Source organism: Cibotium barometz, chromosome 40, assembly GCF_041138505.1.
Source record: "Cibotium barometz isolate CiBa-2024 chromosome 40, ASM4113850v1, whole genome shotgun sequence".
Classification (NCBI taxonomy): domain Eukaryota; kingdom Viridiplantae; phylum Streptophyta; class Polypodiopsida; order Cyatheales; family Cibotiaceae; genus Cibotium; species Cibotium barometz.
The window spans coordinates 24,922,482-24,938,924 of record NC_141085.1 but is presented as its reverse complement, the minus strand read 5'-3'; the positions used below and the strand labels follow the sequence as shown (position 1 = coordinate 24,938,924).

The window sequence follows — 16,443 nt, the reverse complement described above, 5'->3', positions numbered from 1 at the left end:
GAGGCTGGTGGGGCGCTGCCTGTGGGAAAGAGACGGAAGCTGTTGGTGTCAAAAGAAGCCGACGGGAGGGCTACCTGGTGTGAAAGGACCGCTTGCAGAGAGGAGTGGGGTGATCCTGGGATTCTGCAGCGAGAGGCGTGACCAAGTGAGGAAGGGTGATCTGCAGGCGTAGAGAAGGCGCAGCTGGGGTCGAGAAGTCGTGTGTCACCTTGCTGAAGGCGGCAGCAAACGAGAGCGAAGAACGCAGGGGAGCCGTCTGGGTACAAAAGCTGGCCGTCAGTGATGGTGGAGGCGAGGGTGCTCTGAGGAGTATGAAGCACCGAGTGAAGAGGCTGAAGCACTGCAAATAACCAGAGAGGTGAGGAGGGCGCCCACAGCTGTGAAGGGAGAGCTGAGCACAGAGAGCTGGCTGGCGGGTGAAAGTGGGCTGGCCGCCTTGGGTCGACCAGAGGGGCTCTGGTGTGTGTGGAGAGCGCCGGCCATGGGGCTGGCGACTGGCTTTGAAGTGTGGTAAGCAGCCGGTGGGCAGTGCATGAGAGTTAGTGGGAGCGCCTGGTTAGTGTGGCTGCGGCTGGAAACAGAATAGAGAGAGCCGCCTTGGTACTGTTGCAGATAAGGGTGATGGTAAGGTTTTGCTTGGGCTAGCTGTGGCTGTTGAAGACGAGCGGGGGACACCGACGTGTGGAAGGTGACCGCTTTTGGAGTGCAGGACAGCGAGACTGGTAGGCCACGTTTGAAGTTGCTGGCGCCAGAGAGGGCTGACTGCGTGAAAGGAACCGTCTCAAGAAGGCTGTGGTGACTGAAGCAGAGCAAAGGAGCTGCCTCTGGCAACTGTGAGACTAGGTGTTGGTGTAGCTACTGGCTTTCTACTGGGAGGTGGCCGTCTTGTTTTGAGGCCTCTGGTGTGAGACCAAGAGAAGCTGTGGACAGTGTGTGTGTGAGTTGTTTGCTGTGAATGTGTGATAAAGGAGAGTGCGAGGAAGAGTGGGTTGAAGCTTATAAATTGATAAAATTTATGTAACCCCTTGTAAATGGACAACAGGGTTTGTGTTGATGATATGTGAGTGGCTTAGCCTTGCTGACAGATAAAAGGCTTTTATAATGAGATATGTGAGCTGTTGAAATTGCCTTTCTTTGGGTATCTCTGTGTGGTATTTAGGGAGATTTTCTTTCTAGCTAGAGAAGCTGGTGGTGCCCCTTGTGCTTGTGAGTGTTCCGAAGGTGGTGAGTCGGCGAGCTATAGTGGCCTTCTTGTGTTCTTGAGCTGCCTCACATCTTTCTGGTGCCCCCACTGAGGATTGCTCTGCTATTTTCTTCAGTTTATCAGGGTGTGTGCCCTAGGAATTGAGAGTTTCAGGGAAGGAGTTTTCTTGGATTTGAGGTGAAGTTTGGGGGTTAAAATGATGTCTTATCCAGAGTTTTATGGTAGCCCTAATGAGGATGTGGCAGATTTCTTGGAAAGGATGGAGGTTGCATGCATAAGCAACCACATCAATGAGTCGGTACAGGTGTTGCGGCTACTGAGCATTTGCTTGAAAGGGGATGCAAGGACCTAGTATAGGGCTTATGAGGAGTCATTGAGGGTTGCTGTTCCACATCTTGATATGACTGAGAATGGATTAAAGACAGCACTAAGCAACAGGTTCAAGAATGTAGAAGACCCCGACAAGGTTTGGCATGAGGTGCAAGCTCTGACACAAGGTGAGTTTGAATCATTAGATGATTATATGAAGAAATTTTCTTTGCTATGGGAGACTCTATGCAGGGCTTTAGGGGAAGACCAGGTACCCCCTGACATGATGAAGAAAAACAAGTTTGTAGCCGGGCTTAAGAGGAGTATTCGCTGGAAAGTGGAATTGAAGAAGCCCAGGTCTTATGAGGATGCGGTAGAAATTGCTAAATCAAAAGACTGGAAATTGTAGCGGATGAATCAGCTGGGGATGATTCCAGTTGTAGCACAGCCGGAGATTCGTAGAGTGGAGGCTACACCCATGAGTGCAGTGATTGAGAGGATGAAGCCCACTGAAGCCCAAGCTATGCAGATGGTGCCACAAGCTAGTCAAGGAGTACCTATGGTTCTTGCAGGTTCTGATGAGGGATTGCGACAGGATATGAAACAGATGGTTGATCTTATGAAGAATTTGAGCTTAAATTTAATGGGAAGTATAGGTGGTGGACGTGGTAGAGGCAGAGGCAATAATCATGAAGGGGGAGATGGACAAGCAAGGTATGGACGTGGTCGCGGTAGGGGCCGTCGTTTCATCCCTACATGCTGGAACTGTGGTGAGCTTGGTCATCTGAGTACAGATTGTGATAAGCCTCAACGAATGGGTGGTGATATGTACCCACTACCTTCACAGTTACCTGACAGGTCAAATGATTATAGTATTGATATCAGGGATCAAGCAGGCCCCAGTGGAATCACAGCTGAAGAGAAGAGGAAGGCAAAGGTCATGAATGTTGTTACTCTGGAGAATGTTCAGGTGAGAGAAGAAGGGGATGTGATGCCCGTTGGCAAGCGCACAACAGATGAAAGAGAAGGAAAAGGGGTGGCTGGACCCAGCCGTAAGAAGGGGAAGCAGCAGGAAGGAGAAGATGTGAAAGCCAAAAGGAAACGGAAGCCTCGTAGAAGATTCCAGGTGTCAGACTTCCCACTGGGGGATGGGCAAACCAGCTATGATTTGAAATCTGATTTGGTGAACAAGAAGGCCAACATCACCTTTGGGCAGTTGGTGGAGATGGTGCCAAAATTGAGAAGGCAATGGAAGGGACTTGTGAATCCAATGGAAAAGGAGTCAGAAAAGAGGTCAGTCAAAGTACTATCTTTAGAAGAGCTTCCAGATATTTGCCCTATTGTGGAGGTGTGGAGTAAAGGTAGGAACCTTGGTCAGGCCTATATAGATGGAGGAGCTCAAATCTGTGTGATTACCCAATCATGTGTGGAGCAGTCAGGCTTGAGGGTGTCTGGGGTTTCTGGTTTTCGAATCAGGATGGCTAATCATCAAAAGGTAAAATGTCTTGGTATGGTAAAGGAGTTGGAAATTGAAGCTTTTAATGTCAAAGCTACTGTAGATTTTCATGTGATGCCTGCGGGTCTTGGTGCTTTTCCAATTATTCTTGGACGACCCTGGTTGCGAGTGGTGGGTGCAGTACAGGACTGGAGGTATGGGACCATTTCTTTGCATAATAAGCAGGGTAATAAAAAATCTTTTGAGATGCATAGTAGGAGATCTTTGAATGATGTGTGGGAGAGGCCACAGGATTCGAGTGAAGAGGAAACTACCACCAGTACTTCTGAATTGGAGATGGATTCATCGACTACTGCTTCTAGTGAAGAAGAGATAGATGTGGCTTTCCTAATATCAGAGCAACAAGGCAATGAAGATAAAGAAGTGCAAAAAGTGGGTGCTGAGGGAAAAGATACTATGGGGTCATATGAAGTGATCGAGGAATTATTGCAGCCAAAGATAGAAGTGAAGAAGAAGCAGGAGCTGATTGAAGGAATGCTGAGTCCGGATCTCTCGAGTGGAGAAAAGGTTAGATATGTTAATATGCTGTCTCATTTTCCAGAATTGTTTATCACCTCTTATAGGGAGATCCGAGGATTTAATGGGCCAGATTTGAGGATTGAATTGAAAGAAGGTGTAAAAACAGTTAGGCAGAAGCTTCGCAGGATGGGACGAGAACAAATGCAGGCCCTGAGAGAGGAAGTTGATAAGCTGTTGAGTGCAGGTTTCAGTGGATACAGCTGAGTGGGTAAGTCCTACGGTGGTGAGTCCAAAGAAGGATGGCAGGTGGCGTATATGTGTGGATTTCAAGCCTTTGAATGCTGCTACAAAGAAGGATTCTTACCCCCTACCTTTTTTGGATGAGATCTTGGATACTATAGCTGGATATGAAAGGTATAGTGTTTGTGATGGGTTTTCAGGTTATTTCCAGTTAAAGATTGCTGAAGAAGATCAGCGCAAGACAACTTTCATTACACCGTGGAGGTGTTTCTGCTACAAAGTTCTTCCTTTTGGATTGATGAATGGACCAGCCTACTATCAGAAAAGGGCAAATTGGGTATTATCTCCTTTTTTGAACAAGTTTGTGAAGGATTTTATTGATGGTTTTTGTATATACAGCTCCAGGTAAGAGCATTGTGATAGGCTGGCTACAGTTTTTCAGCGTTATGATGAGTGTGGTGGTCAATTAAATCCAAAAAAGTGTTTTTTAGCTCAACCAAGGGTGAAGCTCTTGGGCCATGTTGTTTCAGAGAATGGTATTGATCCAGATCCTGATAAAATCAAGTCTCTTCTTCTTCTTCCTGCACCAAAGAATACAAGGCAACTGGCTACTTTTGTGCAAAAGGTGAAGTACATGGCTCGATTCATCTCTCTATCTTCACAGTTGTTATATCCTTTGCAGCAAGCAACAAAGCATGATCCTTTGCATTGGACGGAGAAGTGTGAGGTAGTTTTCCAGAAAGTGAAAGAGGTGTTGGGAGCTATTCCTACAATGCAGGCGCCTAATTGGGAACAGGTATTTTATGTCAATCCTTCAGTAGGTGAAGATGCTATTGGAGCTATGCTGTTACAGAAGGGGAGAGAATCACATTATATGCAACCAGTCTACTGTGCTAGCAGGGTAAAACTTGCCAGAGAAAGGTTGTTATCAGAGGTGGAACTTGTTATGGTTAGTGTGATGTATGCATGTAGGCGGTTCCGCCATTACTTGTTGCCCCGTCCCTTTGTGTTTTTGACGAGCTACACTTTTTTGCCTCAGTTAATAAGTGGCACAAATTTATCTAAGGCTATGATGAAGTGGGTGATTGAGTTGCAGGAATTTACTTTCTCATTCTTGGTGGAAGAGAGTACCCGGGCTACCTTAGCTGATCTACTGACGTATAAGGAGAGTCCTCTTCTTATAAAGGAGGAGACCATCAAGAAGCCAATTGAGGATGCGGCTGAGTTGGTGAATGCACACTTATTATATTTTGATGGTTCTTACAGGAAAAGCCATGATGCAGCCTCAGGAGGTTTGGTGCTTTATGATCCACAGGGTTGCCTTGTTTTTAAAAAGGGTGTTAAAGTGGATGCACATAGCAATTGAAGCATGGTGTACACAGGATTCGCATTCGAGGAGATGCATTGCTTGTAGTAAAACAGGTATTGGGAGTTTGGAAGTCAAAGAATATGTTACTCAAAGAAATGTGTTTCAAGATTAAAGGTTTGTTGAAGAAATTTGAAGCTTGGAGTCTTAAGCATGTGGATCGAGGCCATAATGAGGAGGCTCATGAAGCAGCCCAGGGAATGATTGGTGAAGTTTTTGTTCTTAAAGCTCATGCATCATTTTATTGTGGCAGGGAGAATTTACAGGATGTTGAGGAGTTTTTGTTAACAGGGATGATTCCTAATGGTATTGAAAAATCAAAAAAATATGGTTTCATCAGGATAGTTGCAAGGTATGTGATGGTTGGTGATGCTTTGTATTTGAAGGGAATTGATTTGATAATGCGACGGGTACCTTGGAAGGAAGAAATCTACAAAATTCTTAAGGAAAATCATGAAGGAGCATGCGGTGGACATTTTGCCTCAAAGATTACCTTGCATAAGGTATTGCAGGAAGGTTATGTATGGCCAAGTGTACATAAGGATGTTAATCATTGGTGTAGGTCATGTAAACAATGCCAAGCTCACAGTAGACGGATATTAAAGCCTGAAATGAGGAAGACAATTCTTGCTTATGATGTTTTTAAAAAATGGGGAATTGATGATGTGGGACCATTGCCTATTACTAGCCGAGGGAAGTGCTACATCTTGACTGCAGTTGATTACCTTTCTAGATGGGCAGAAGCAAAGGCAGTGAAACAAATTACTGCTAAGGAGGTGGCAAAGTTTGTATATCAGGATATTTGTTGTAAATTTGGTATGCCATTGGAATTACTTTCTAATCAGGGTCCAGGTTTCAGAGCAGAGCTTATGGACTATTTATGTACAAAGATGAAGATCAGTCGCAGTTTTACCACACCTTACTATCCACAGTGTAATGGCCTGAATGAACGTTTCAATGGTGAATTGATCAAGATTTTATCTAAGGTGACAGAGCAACAAGGCAAGAATTGGGATCTGGAGTTGCCTGCTGCCTTGTGGGCATACAGGACAGCAATTAAAACTGGTACGGGTTTCACTCCATTTCATCTTGTTTATGGGAAGGAAGCCTTATTACCTATTGAGGTGGAAATACCAGCTGTTAAAATGTTGGAAAAGCTTTTGGAAAAACCTGAAGATGCCCTTAAAGAGCGGCTGTTATTTTTACAAGAAGCACAGCTTAACAGGGATAATGCTTTGAAGCATTATGAAGATATGCAGGCAAGGACGTTGGAGAAGTTCAACAAGAAGATTAAAAGCAAGGGAATTATGAAGGATGACTTGGTATTACGTTATAATAGCAGGCTGAATTCCTTTCATAAGAAGTTTCAAATTAAGTGGGAAGGACCTTTCTTGGTGATGCAAGGATTTGCAAATGGTACCTATCAATTGGCAGATTTAGATGGGACTTTGCATGCTTCCAGGGTAAATGGATACAGGCTGAAGAAGTATTATGCACATCTGATGGTAATTGTGCAAGATGCAGTGTCTGAAGATGTGATTTCAGATAAAGGACAGTTTTTGGATATGGATTTAGGTCTTGAAATGCTTTTTACTGCTGATCATGAATGATTCAGCAGGCTGGGGGTTGGGCAAAGTATGTCAGGCGTTTTTCTGTAAAGATGTTTTGAGTCCGTGTACATATGGGATGCATGGTGTGCAATAAAACTTTGCCTTGAATGCCCTGGCAAGTGTATAGGCTGAGTGGTTTTGTTGTAAGCTGGTATATGCACGTGTTTTTTTTTGGAGCAAATGCTCGAGATCTGGAAGTTTTATGGCAACAATATGGTGTGCAGGTTATTACTAAAAGCAGGGCACCGACTGAATTGGTCATATTTGGTAAGTTGAGATGCTGATGATGGTGGCCGTGGGCAGCTCTTGTACTGGACGTATGGGCGCCGCACGTGAAATTGAGGAAAGTAAGGTAATAAAGAAGAAAATGTGGCCATTCTTGAGGCTTTGAAGCTTTAAAAAATAAAATACAAAACATAATATACGTGGCCAATAAAATCAATGGCCACTTGGAAGTTTTTTTGGGCCGCCACCTCGACGTCTAGAAGGGAGGAGAGAAAGAGATGGTAGCCGCTGGTGAAGAGGAAGCGGTTGGCGAGGGTCGAAAAGGAACAGAACAAGGAAACCCGCCATGAGGGAGATTCTGCAGAGACCACGATCGCTGGGTGGTGAGAGGAGTCACCGGGGAAGAAAGAAACAACGTGATGGTCACTCTGTGAGGATTCGGCAAGGAGAGCCAGAAGGCTGACAGCCGTCTTGGAGAAGGCAGAGGCTGGTGGGGCGCTGCCTGTGGGAAAGAGACGGAAGCTGTTGGTGTCAAAAGAAGCCGACGGGAGGGCTACCTGGTGTGAAAGGACCGCTTGCAGAGAGGAGTGGGGTGATCCTGGGATTTTGCAGCGAGAGGCGTGACCAAGTGAGGAAGGGTGATCTGCAAGCGTAGAGAAGGCACAGCTGGGGTCAAGAAGTCGTGTGTCACCTTGCTGAAGGCAGCAGCAGACGGGAGCGAAGTGTTGGGTTTTATGCTGTGTATGCACCCAGAGGAGTGCTAGTGATCATCAGTAGATTACTGGGGCACTTTTTACTTCAGTTAGTGGAGGTTTTTTCCCCCAGTTTAGTTCAGTTTCACTTATATGCAGTTTATAAGTGTTTTGGTCCACCCGGCACATTTTATGGCCGGACATGTGAACACTTATCTTTAGGGTCACTATCATGTGGCTATAGTACTTCACTTTTGATAATCAAGCATACTGAAGTCGTGTTCTCTCTGTGTGTTGGTTTTTCCACGCCTGCTTGAGCTTGTGTAAACCCTAACCCTAACCCTTCATTGCCTTCAATTGGTATCAGAGCATTGAAGCTCTGCATTGCCCTACCTGTACACTGCCAAGCTCTTGTTGCTGCTGCCCGTATAGCACCCGTACACCTCTGCGCCGTACAGTACTGTTGCTGCCTGTACATCTGTGCGCCGTATAGCAGCTTCAGTACCTGCTGCCCGTACTTCTGAGCGCCGTACACCTGTGCGCTTGCTGCCCGTACACCCAGTCTGCGCCGCCTTCAGCTACACCTGTGCGCCTGCTGCCCGTACACCCAGTCTGCGCCGCCTGCAAATCGTCGCTTTCAGTTACTGTACCTGCCCGTACAGTCAAGCGCCGCCTTCAGGTACTGTGCAACGCGTGGCCTTGCTTCCGTACCTGGCGACTGTACAAACCTGCGCAGGCTGCGTACTTGCTTCTGTACCTGACGTGTACCTGCTCGCCCAACACAGTACTGTACCTGCCCGTACAGTAAGCGCCGCCTTCAAACTTCCGTACCTTCAGTACCTGCACAGTACTTCCACATCATCAGTCCTGTGAAGTACAGTTAATTGTACTTGCACTTTGGTGATCTGTACCTGCAAAAATACCACAAGCTACTCAGTCATTCAGTGGTAAGCATTAAAATTCAGTTTTTGGGCATTTTTATTTTCTCTGTGAAAAATATACAGGCACAACAGGCAGATTTTCTAGCAAAGAACTATACAGGTTTTTTGCACAGTTTGGGTGCAGCAAATTTGGGCATTTTTGGGGCATTTTGGCATTGTGTACGCCATTTGCTGCTCTACTCAGTCATTGGTGCATTGAGCTGCACATTCAGAGGATTGAGAGTGCAGGCATATTTGGGTGAACTGTATTCAGTGGAGTACAGTTATTATCAGGGTTTCTGCTATTGGGTTTTTTGATAAACAGGTACAACATTGTGCGTAAGCATAATGGCAAATCAACAGCAAAGTGATGTATTCACATATTTGTCTAAGGAAGACAAATTGGATGGCACGAACTACTCCTTGTGGAGTTTTATGCTGAAAAATGTGCTTGTGGCAAAAGGTCTTTGGGATTTTGTTAGTGGTGATGAACCACGTCCAGGTCCATTGGCTCCAGAGACTCCTCCCCAAGGGGGTGCTCGTGGACGAGGACAACAGGTACAGGCTCCAGGACAGCCATTGCCTGTTCAAAGAACAAATGCTCAAAAGACATGGGATGCCAGGATGCACAAGCTTTGTCACTCATTGCATTGTCAGTTCAGAGGTCCATTATACCTCATATCCGTTCAGCTGGCTCTTCACAGAATGCATGGGTGACTTTGGAGCAGATGTATGCTGCTCGTAATGAGGCTAGGATCTCATTTTTGAAAAGAGAGCTGGAAAATCAGAAAATGAATGAAGGAGATGATATGTCTAACCACTTAAACAAGCTGCAAGATTTGAGAGAACAACTCATCAATGTGGATGAGATTATTCCTGAGACACAGCTTGTGTCCACCATCTTGCACTCTTTGCCAAGATCTTACTTGGCTTTTCATACCTCTTTGAACCTCAGCATGAGGAATGCTGTTGAACTCCTCAAGTATCAGGAACTTGTTGCTCTCTTACTACAAGAGGAGCAAATGAGGAAGAATATGAATATGAACACAAATACTGAACATGCATTTACTACAAGTCAAAAGGGGAAAGGAAAAACTCAACCAAAGAGTGCAAATCAAAATTCAGGTGATGGTGGTTCTTCACAGGATACCAAGAAAAGTGATGGACAGCCCAAGAAGAAGGGCAAATGTCATTACTGTAAGAAGCCAGGTCACTACATCACGGAATGTAGGAAGAGGATTGCCAAAGAGAAGGCAAAGGAAGCTGGGATGTCTGTTAATGATGCTTCTAAAGCTCCTCCAGAGACTGCTTCTTTTGTTGAGGACAGGGATTACTGTTTTTATACATGCAGCTATGATGCCTCTTGGTCTTCACAGGCACTCAGTTTGACAGAGCATGCATGTACTTGGTATTTTGATAGTGGTGCCTCAAAGCATATCACATCTCGCAGGGATTTGTTTAGTCATGTTGGCCCTGCCCCTGTTGGCAAAACTGTTCAGTGTGCCAACAATGCTTCATATCCAGTTCGTGGCATTGGGGAGATTCAGCTCACAGCCATTGATGGCTCCATTCTCCGCCTTACAGATGCCTTATATGTACCAGGGATAAAGAAGAATTTGTTGTCCATTTCTTCTTTAGCACATTGTGGAATGCAAGTCCACTTTGATGATGATAAATGCATGGTAAGAGACAAAGCTAATGCCTTGACCTTGATGCTTACTAGTACATTATGTCATGGACTTTATCAGTTGGATGCATTTCAGCCAGTGGATCAGTCTGCTTATCATGCATTCACTCTTACTCCAGCTATGGTTGATGCGGAGTTATGGCATGCTCGCATGGGGCATGTAAATTTTGGTAGTCTTATGCTAATGCAGCGACATAATATGTTTACAGATCTACCTCTCATGGAGAAGCCTCCAGATCACATTTGTGAAGGATGTATTTTGGAAAAAATGCACAGGTTTTCCTTCCCACGTGATCAGGCTCTAAGAGCAACTGCAAAGTTGCAACTTATACACAGTGATCTTTGTGGTCCCATGCAGACGAAGTCATTAGGTGGTTGCTTCTATTTTGCAACATTTATTGATGACTTCTCTCGTATATGCTGGGTCTATCCTTTGACACAGAAATCACAGGTATATGATGCATTTTTGGCCTTTGTAGCACTTGCTGAGACAGAGTCAGGATGCAAGGTGAAAACTCTCCGTTCTGACCGAGGGGGGGAATATATGTCACATATGTTGAATTCCTTTCTTGGGAGTAGAGGTATAAAACATCAGTATACTACTCCTTACACTCCACAGCAGAATGGGGTTGCAGAAAGGAAGAATCGGTCACTCATGGAGATGGCCAGATGTATGCTAAAGGCAAAAAGGCTACCACATATCTTTTGGGTGGAAGCAGTCATGTGTGCTTGTCATATTTTGAATCGATGTCCCACAAAGGCATTGGTTTCTATTACTCCTTTTGAGGCTTGGCATGGCCGCAAGCCTTCTGTATCGCATTTTCGTATCTTTGGGTGTCTTGCATATGCACACATACCCAAAGAGTTGAGGAGGAAGCTGGATGATAAAGCCACAAAGTGCATTTTTGTTGGGTATAGCCGTGAGAGCAAGGGCTACAGGTTATATGACCCACTATCCAGGAAGATATTCACTAGTCGGGATGTGATTTTTGATGAAAAATCAGAAATATCCATGGCTGGTTATGAGGCAAATCAGGCTGAAAATGATGTGTTTGAAGGTCTACTACCCATGGAGTTTCATTCCACAGTTGGTGATCCAACTCATGAGGGTACTGGACAGCCAGCAAATGATGTAGGGGGTGCAAAAATTCAGCAGCCAAATGAGCCAGAAGCTGAACCAAATATGGGGCAGCAGGCACCACAGGTCAGACATATACCTAGATGGTATTTGAGGACATTACAGGACAGCCATTTAGAGGGTCCTCTTGCTGGTCGTACTCGTAGGGAAACAAGGACCAATGAGCATGCACACATCATGGATTTGAATCTGGTTATGGCAGCCAGTTTACAGGATGATGATGAGCCTGATTCATTTGTGGATGCACGAGATAATGTGCATTGGAACAAAGCCATGCAGGATGAGCTTGATTCTATTAAAAAGAATCAAACATGGGATTTGGTTGATCTGCCCAAAGGCAAGAAAGCAATTGGTACTAAATGGGTCTATAAGTTGAAAAGACATGCAGATGGATCCATTGACAAGTACAAAGCCCGTCTAGTTGCAAAGGGCTATGCACAGAAGAAGGGCATTGATTATGAGGAGACATTTGCTCCTACATCCCGTATGTCGACACTTAGGTGTGTCATTGCATTGGCTGCACATCGTGGTTGGGTTGTTCACCAGTTGGACATAAAGACTGCATTTCTACATGGGGACCTCGAGGAGGAAGTTTATGTATTTCAGCCCATGGGATTTCCAGAACATGGTCATGAGGGGAAAGTTTGCAGGCTGAAAAAGACCTTGTATGGTTTGAAACAAGCTCCACGAGCTTGGTATGCAAAAATAGATGCTTTTCTACTCACTCAGGGATTTGTGAACAGTCCATCAGAAGCCACTCTGTATGTAAAGAAAGAAGAGACAGATCTGCTGGTCATCAGTCTTTATGTGGATGATCTCTTGCTCATGGGATCAAATGATGACAAAATTGCAGCTTTTAAGGAGATACTGCAACAGACATTTGACATGTCTGACTTGGGCCTTGTACATTACTATTTGGGCATACAGTTTGTGCAGGATAACAGAGGCATTGGGTTGTTGCAATCACGCTATGTTGCTAAACTTTTGGAGAAGTTTAAATTTCAGGATTGCAAGCCTATTAGTACTCCTATGGAGCCTGGGATGAAACTGTCACTACAAGATGACAGTGTTTCCTTTGATGCCACTACATATGCTCAGGCTGTTGGGTGCCTTATTTACTTGTGTAATACAAGGCCAGATATTCAGTATGCAGTCTCTCAGTTGAGCAGATTCATGCACAGCCCACGGTTGTCACATTGGCAAGCTGTGAAGCGTGTATTCCATTATTTGCAGGGTACCTTGTCTCTTGGATTGCTTTATCCTGAGGGGAGTGACATGCAGTTACACGCTTACAGTGATTCAGATTGGGCTGGTGATTTTGATACCAGACATTCCACTAGTGGAAATTGTTTCTTCCTTGGCTCTTCATGCATTTCTTGGCTAAGCAAGAAACAGACCACAGTGGCCACTTCGTCTTGTGAGGCAGAGTACAGAGCAGCCTACACTACTACTGTTGAGTGTGTTTGGCTGCGTCGTCTCATGACTGATATGGATATTTCAGTGGAGGAGCCTACACCTATCTATACTGATAGTCAGAGTGTCATTGCCGTGGCCAAAAATCCTGTGTTTCATGCTCGCACGAAACACATTGAGATTCACTATCATTTTGTTCGGGAGAGACTCCAGGCAAGAGATATCAGTCTGATCTACTGTCCTACAGATCAGAATGTGGCAGACATCTTCACCAAGGCATTACCACGTCCGAAATTTGAAGCATTCCGCAATGCTTTGAATTTGTTTCCTTTTGGTGGATGATGTACAGTGATCACATATCACTCCAGGGGGGTTTGTTGGGTTTTATGCTGTGTATGCACCCAGAGGAGTGCTAGTGATCATCAGTAGATTACTGGGGCACTTTTTACTTCAGTTAGTGGAGGTTTTTTCCCCCAGTTTAGTTCAGTTTCACTTATATGCAGTTTATAAGTGTTTTGGTCCACCCGGCACATTTTATGGCCGGACATGTGAACACTTATCTTTAGGGTCACTATCATGTGGCTATAGTACTTCACTTTTGATAATCAAGCATGCTGAAGTCGTGTTCTCTCTGTGTGTTGGTTTTTCCACGCCTGCTTGAGCTTGTGTAAACCCTAACCCTAACCCTTCATTGCCTTCACGAAGAACGCAGGGGAGCCGTCTGGGTACAAAAGCTGGCCGTCAGTGATGGTGGAGGCGAGGGTGCTCTGAGGAGTATGAAGCACCGAGTGAAGAGGCTGAAGCACTGCAAATAACCAGAGAGGTGAGGAGGGCGCCCACAGCTGTGAAGGGAGTGCTGAGCACAGAGAGCTGGCTGGCGGGTGAAAGTGGACTGGCCGCCTTGGGTCGACCAGAGGGGCTCTGGTGTGTGTGGAGAGTGCCGGCCATGGGGCTGGCGACTGGCTTTGAAGTGTGGTAAGCAGCCGGTGGGCAGTGCATGAGAGTTAGTGGGAGCGCCTGGTTAGTGTGGCTGCGGCTGGAAACAGAATAGAGAGAGCCGCCTTGGTACTGTTGCAGATAAGGGTGATGGTAAGGTTTTGCTTGGGCTAGCTGTGGCTGTTGAAGACGGGCGGGGGACACCGACGTGTGGAAGGTGACCGCTTTTGGAGTGCAGGACAGCGAGGCTGGTAGGCCACGTTTGAAGTTGCTGGCGCCAGAGAGGGCTGACTGCGTGAAAGGAACCGTCTCAAGAAGGCTGTGGTGACTGAAGCAGAGCAAAGGAGCTGCCTCTGGCAACTGTGAGACTAGGTGTTGGTGCAACTGCTGGCTTTCTACTGGGAGGTGGCCGTCTTGTTTTGAGGCCTCTGGTGTGAGACCAAGAGAAGCTGTGGACAGTGTGTGTGTGAGTTGTTTGCTGTGAATGTGTGATAAAGGAGAGTGCGAGGAAGAGTGGGTTGAAGCTTATAAATTGATAAAATTTATGTAACCCCTTGTAAATGGACAACAGGGTTTGTGTTGATGATATGTGAGTGGCTTAGTCTTGCTGACAGATAAAAGGCTTTTATAATGAGATATGTGAGCTGATGAAATTGCCTTTCTTTGGGTATCTCTGTGTGGTATTTAGAGAGATTTTCTTTCCAGCTAGAGAAGCTGGTGGTGCCCCTTGTGCTTGTGAGTGTTCCGAAGGCGGTGAGTCGGCGAGCTATAGTGGCCTTCCTGTGTTCTTGAGCTGCCTCACAAGCATCTCTTCTACATCTGCCCTCTGATCACTATCTCTGGACCTATAGCCATTCATAGGCAAATTCTTCTTGACGATGTCTTTCACCTCAATCCTTTGCACAAAAGAACACAGAAGGTGGCCTGGTGCATAGCTTTATCTTCTCTGACTATGCTCTCTTACAGACCAAAGATAAAAATGCAAAAGTATAAAAAGAGTTTGTAACTACCTGAGAATCAGGATGTTGCCCAGTTTCTTGCTCATATTCTAAACCTGGAAGAGAAGTCACTGGCCCAAGTTCATTTGTTGAAGGTTCCTCGAGGCCTGGCAATGCTGGGAATTCCTGTAGCCTTTCCTGTGGACATTCCAAAAGCATTGTGTCAAAAATCTAGAGCATACATACATCCACAAGTGCATACATGACTAATAATACACATAGAGACATACATGCATGCATGCATACACGAGGCATGAATGAATGTATACATAAAATACTACATACATACATACAAATGTATGTAGGTATGAATATGAGGTAAACAAATTAAGAAGCACCTATGGTTACAAGAAGAACCTGTGTTTTAGAAGCTGAGCCAAAGAGTGACTCTGCCAAGCCACCCAATGGATTGGCCGATGAAGACATGCCTGGAACAGCACACCCACCACCCCCCATCACGAGATCGCGCAACGCCATTGTTTGTCTTGATTTTTGACTGGGAAAAACTCTTTTTTTGGGGATAAAGATGGTGATCAAATGCCTTAGAAGACTCCTACAAGCAAATCAATCAAATCTGGTATTGTGGTTGCAGATTATAGAAAGCTTTTAATCATGGCAACTCATTAGTGAAATTAACATAAGACTGCACATAGTATATATACCAATGGTTTACTTAATTAACCTATGACTACTGAACTGATTATTGATTGCTCGATAATAATCTTCTTAATTTTCTGATTGTCAATCCAACCCTTAACCCCAAACAAAAGTTCGACTTTAACAAAGAAAGAAGAAAAAAAAAAGCGATGATTGCGATCAATGAAAGGGCCTAAGTAACTGAGATTAAATAGCTTAATAGTTTGATTATTGGTCTAGCCTGTGTATTGAGCTTCAGGGGTCGCTTAGAATTTTCTGAACTCAAAGAGTAGCGGTTGTTACACGATTCAAAGAGTCACGGTTGGAGGGAATAGAGTGAGGGGGCGGCAAAGCACATAGGGACTTTGTTCACACGAGACTAACCCAAAAGCGTTTTTTGCACGAGGCCGCCCAGGAAACTAACTTGTTCACATGACTTGAAAGGATGATGGACCGCCCAAAATGTGTGTAGACTAGTGCTAGAAAACCGTCCTTAGTGTATTTCTCAAAGGCTAGCATAGAGAAAAACCGATTTGATTGGGGTAAGCCATGTTTTTTAAAAGGTTTAAGAATTAATAGGTTTCTTGATTATAAGGAGAAATATCCTTAAAATAAAGCTGGATTGGGTGTATAAGACAGACTTTGAAAGTTTGGTTGTATAATATATATATATATATACATATATTACGTGATTATATAAATATAAAATTATTTATTATTACGTGGTTGGAACGAATCTTGGACTACAATTTTTGATTGGGCTTATTTCAATAATAGAGACAAAAGTGAATTTGGGCAATATGTTTCTATCAATATTTAACATAGTGCACTTATAGATCATGCAAAGACCAAAACCCCTTGAGAAGCACCCCATTTTTTTGGAAAGCAAAAGATGGTAATCACTGATACTTTGGTTAAGAATAGAGATAAAGTTGATATTGCTATCGAGCCACCCGATAATGGGTGTTAAGTGAGTCAGTACCTGCCCATGAATCTGCGTTCAGTCAACGACTGGGGTTGAGTCACAAATAGTTAGGATCTTTATCTTTTTCACTCGAGATTGACAATTCTTTCCAATTTCTAATTGAAGAAAT

At 44.7% G+C, this 16,443-nt stretch overlaps 1 protein-coding gene across 2 annotated transcripts in view; it reads right to left on the bottom strand.

The window, feature by feature from the left end:
• Window positions 1-15,658, bottom strand: part of LOC147615344 (peroxisome biogenesis protein 5-like) — a 45,383-nt gene extending 29,725 nt beyond the window's left edge. For both annotated transcript variants that reach the window (XM_086779429.1, XM_086779430.1), the window contains exons 1-2: window positions 15,071-15,658; window positions 14,726-14,851 (exon numbers count right to left, since the gene is read on the bottom strand). In XM_086779429.1, the coding sequence (XP_086635555.1) occupies window positions 14,726-14,851; window positions 15,071-15,190 (246 nt within the window). In that variant the 5' untranslated portion in view covers window positions 15,191-15,658. The remainder of the gene's footprint in view (window positions 1-14,725; window positions 14,852-15,070) is intronic.
• Between the last annotated feature and the right edge of the window lie 785 nt (window positions 15,659-16,443).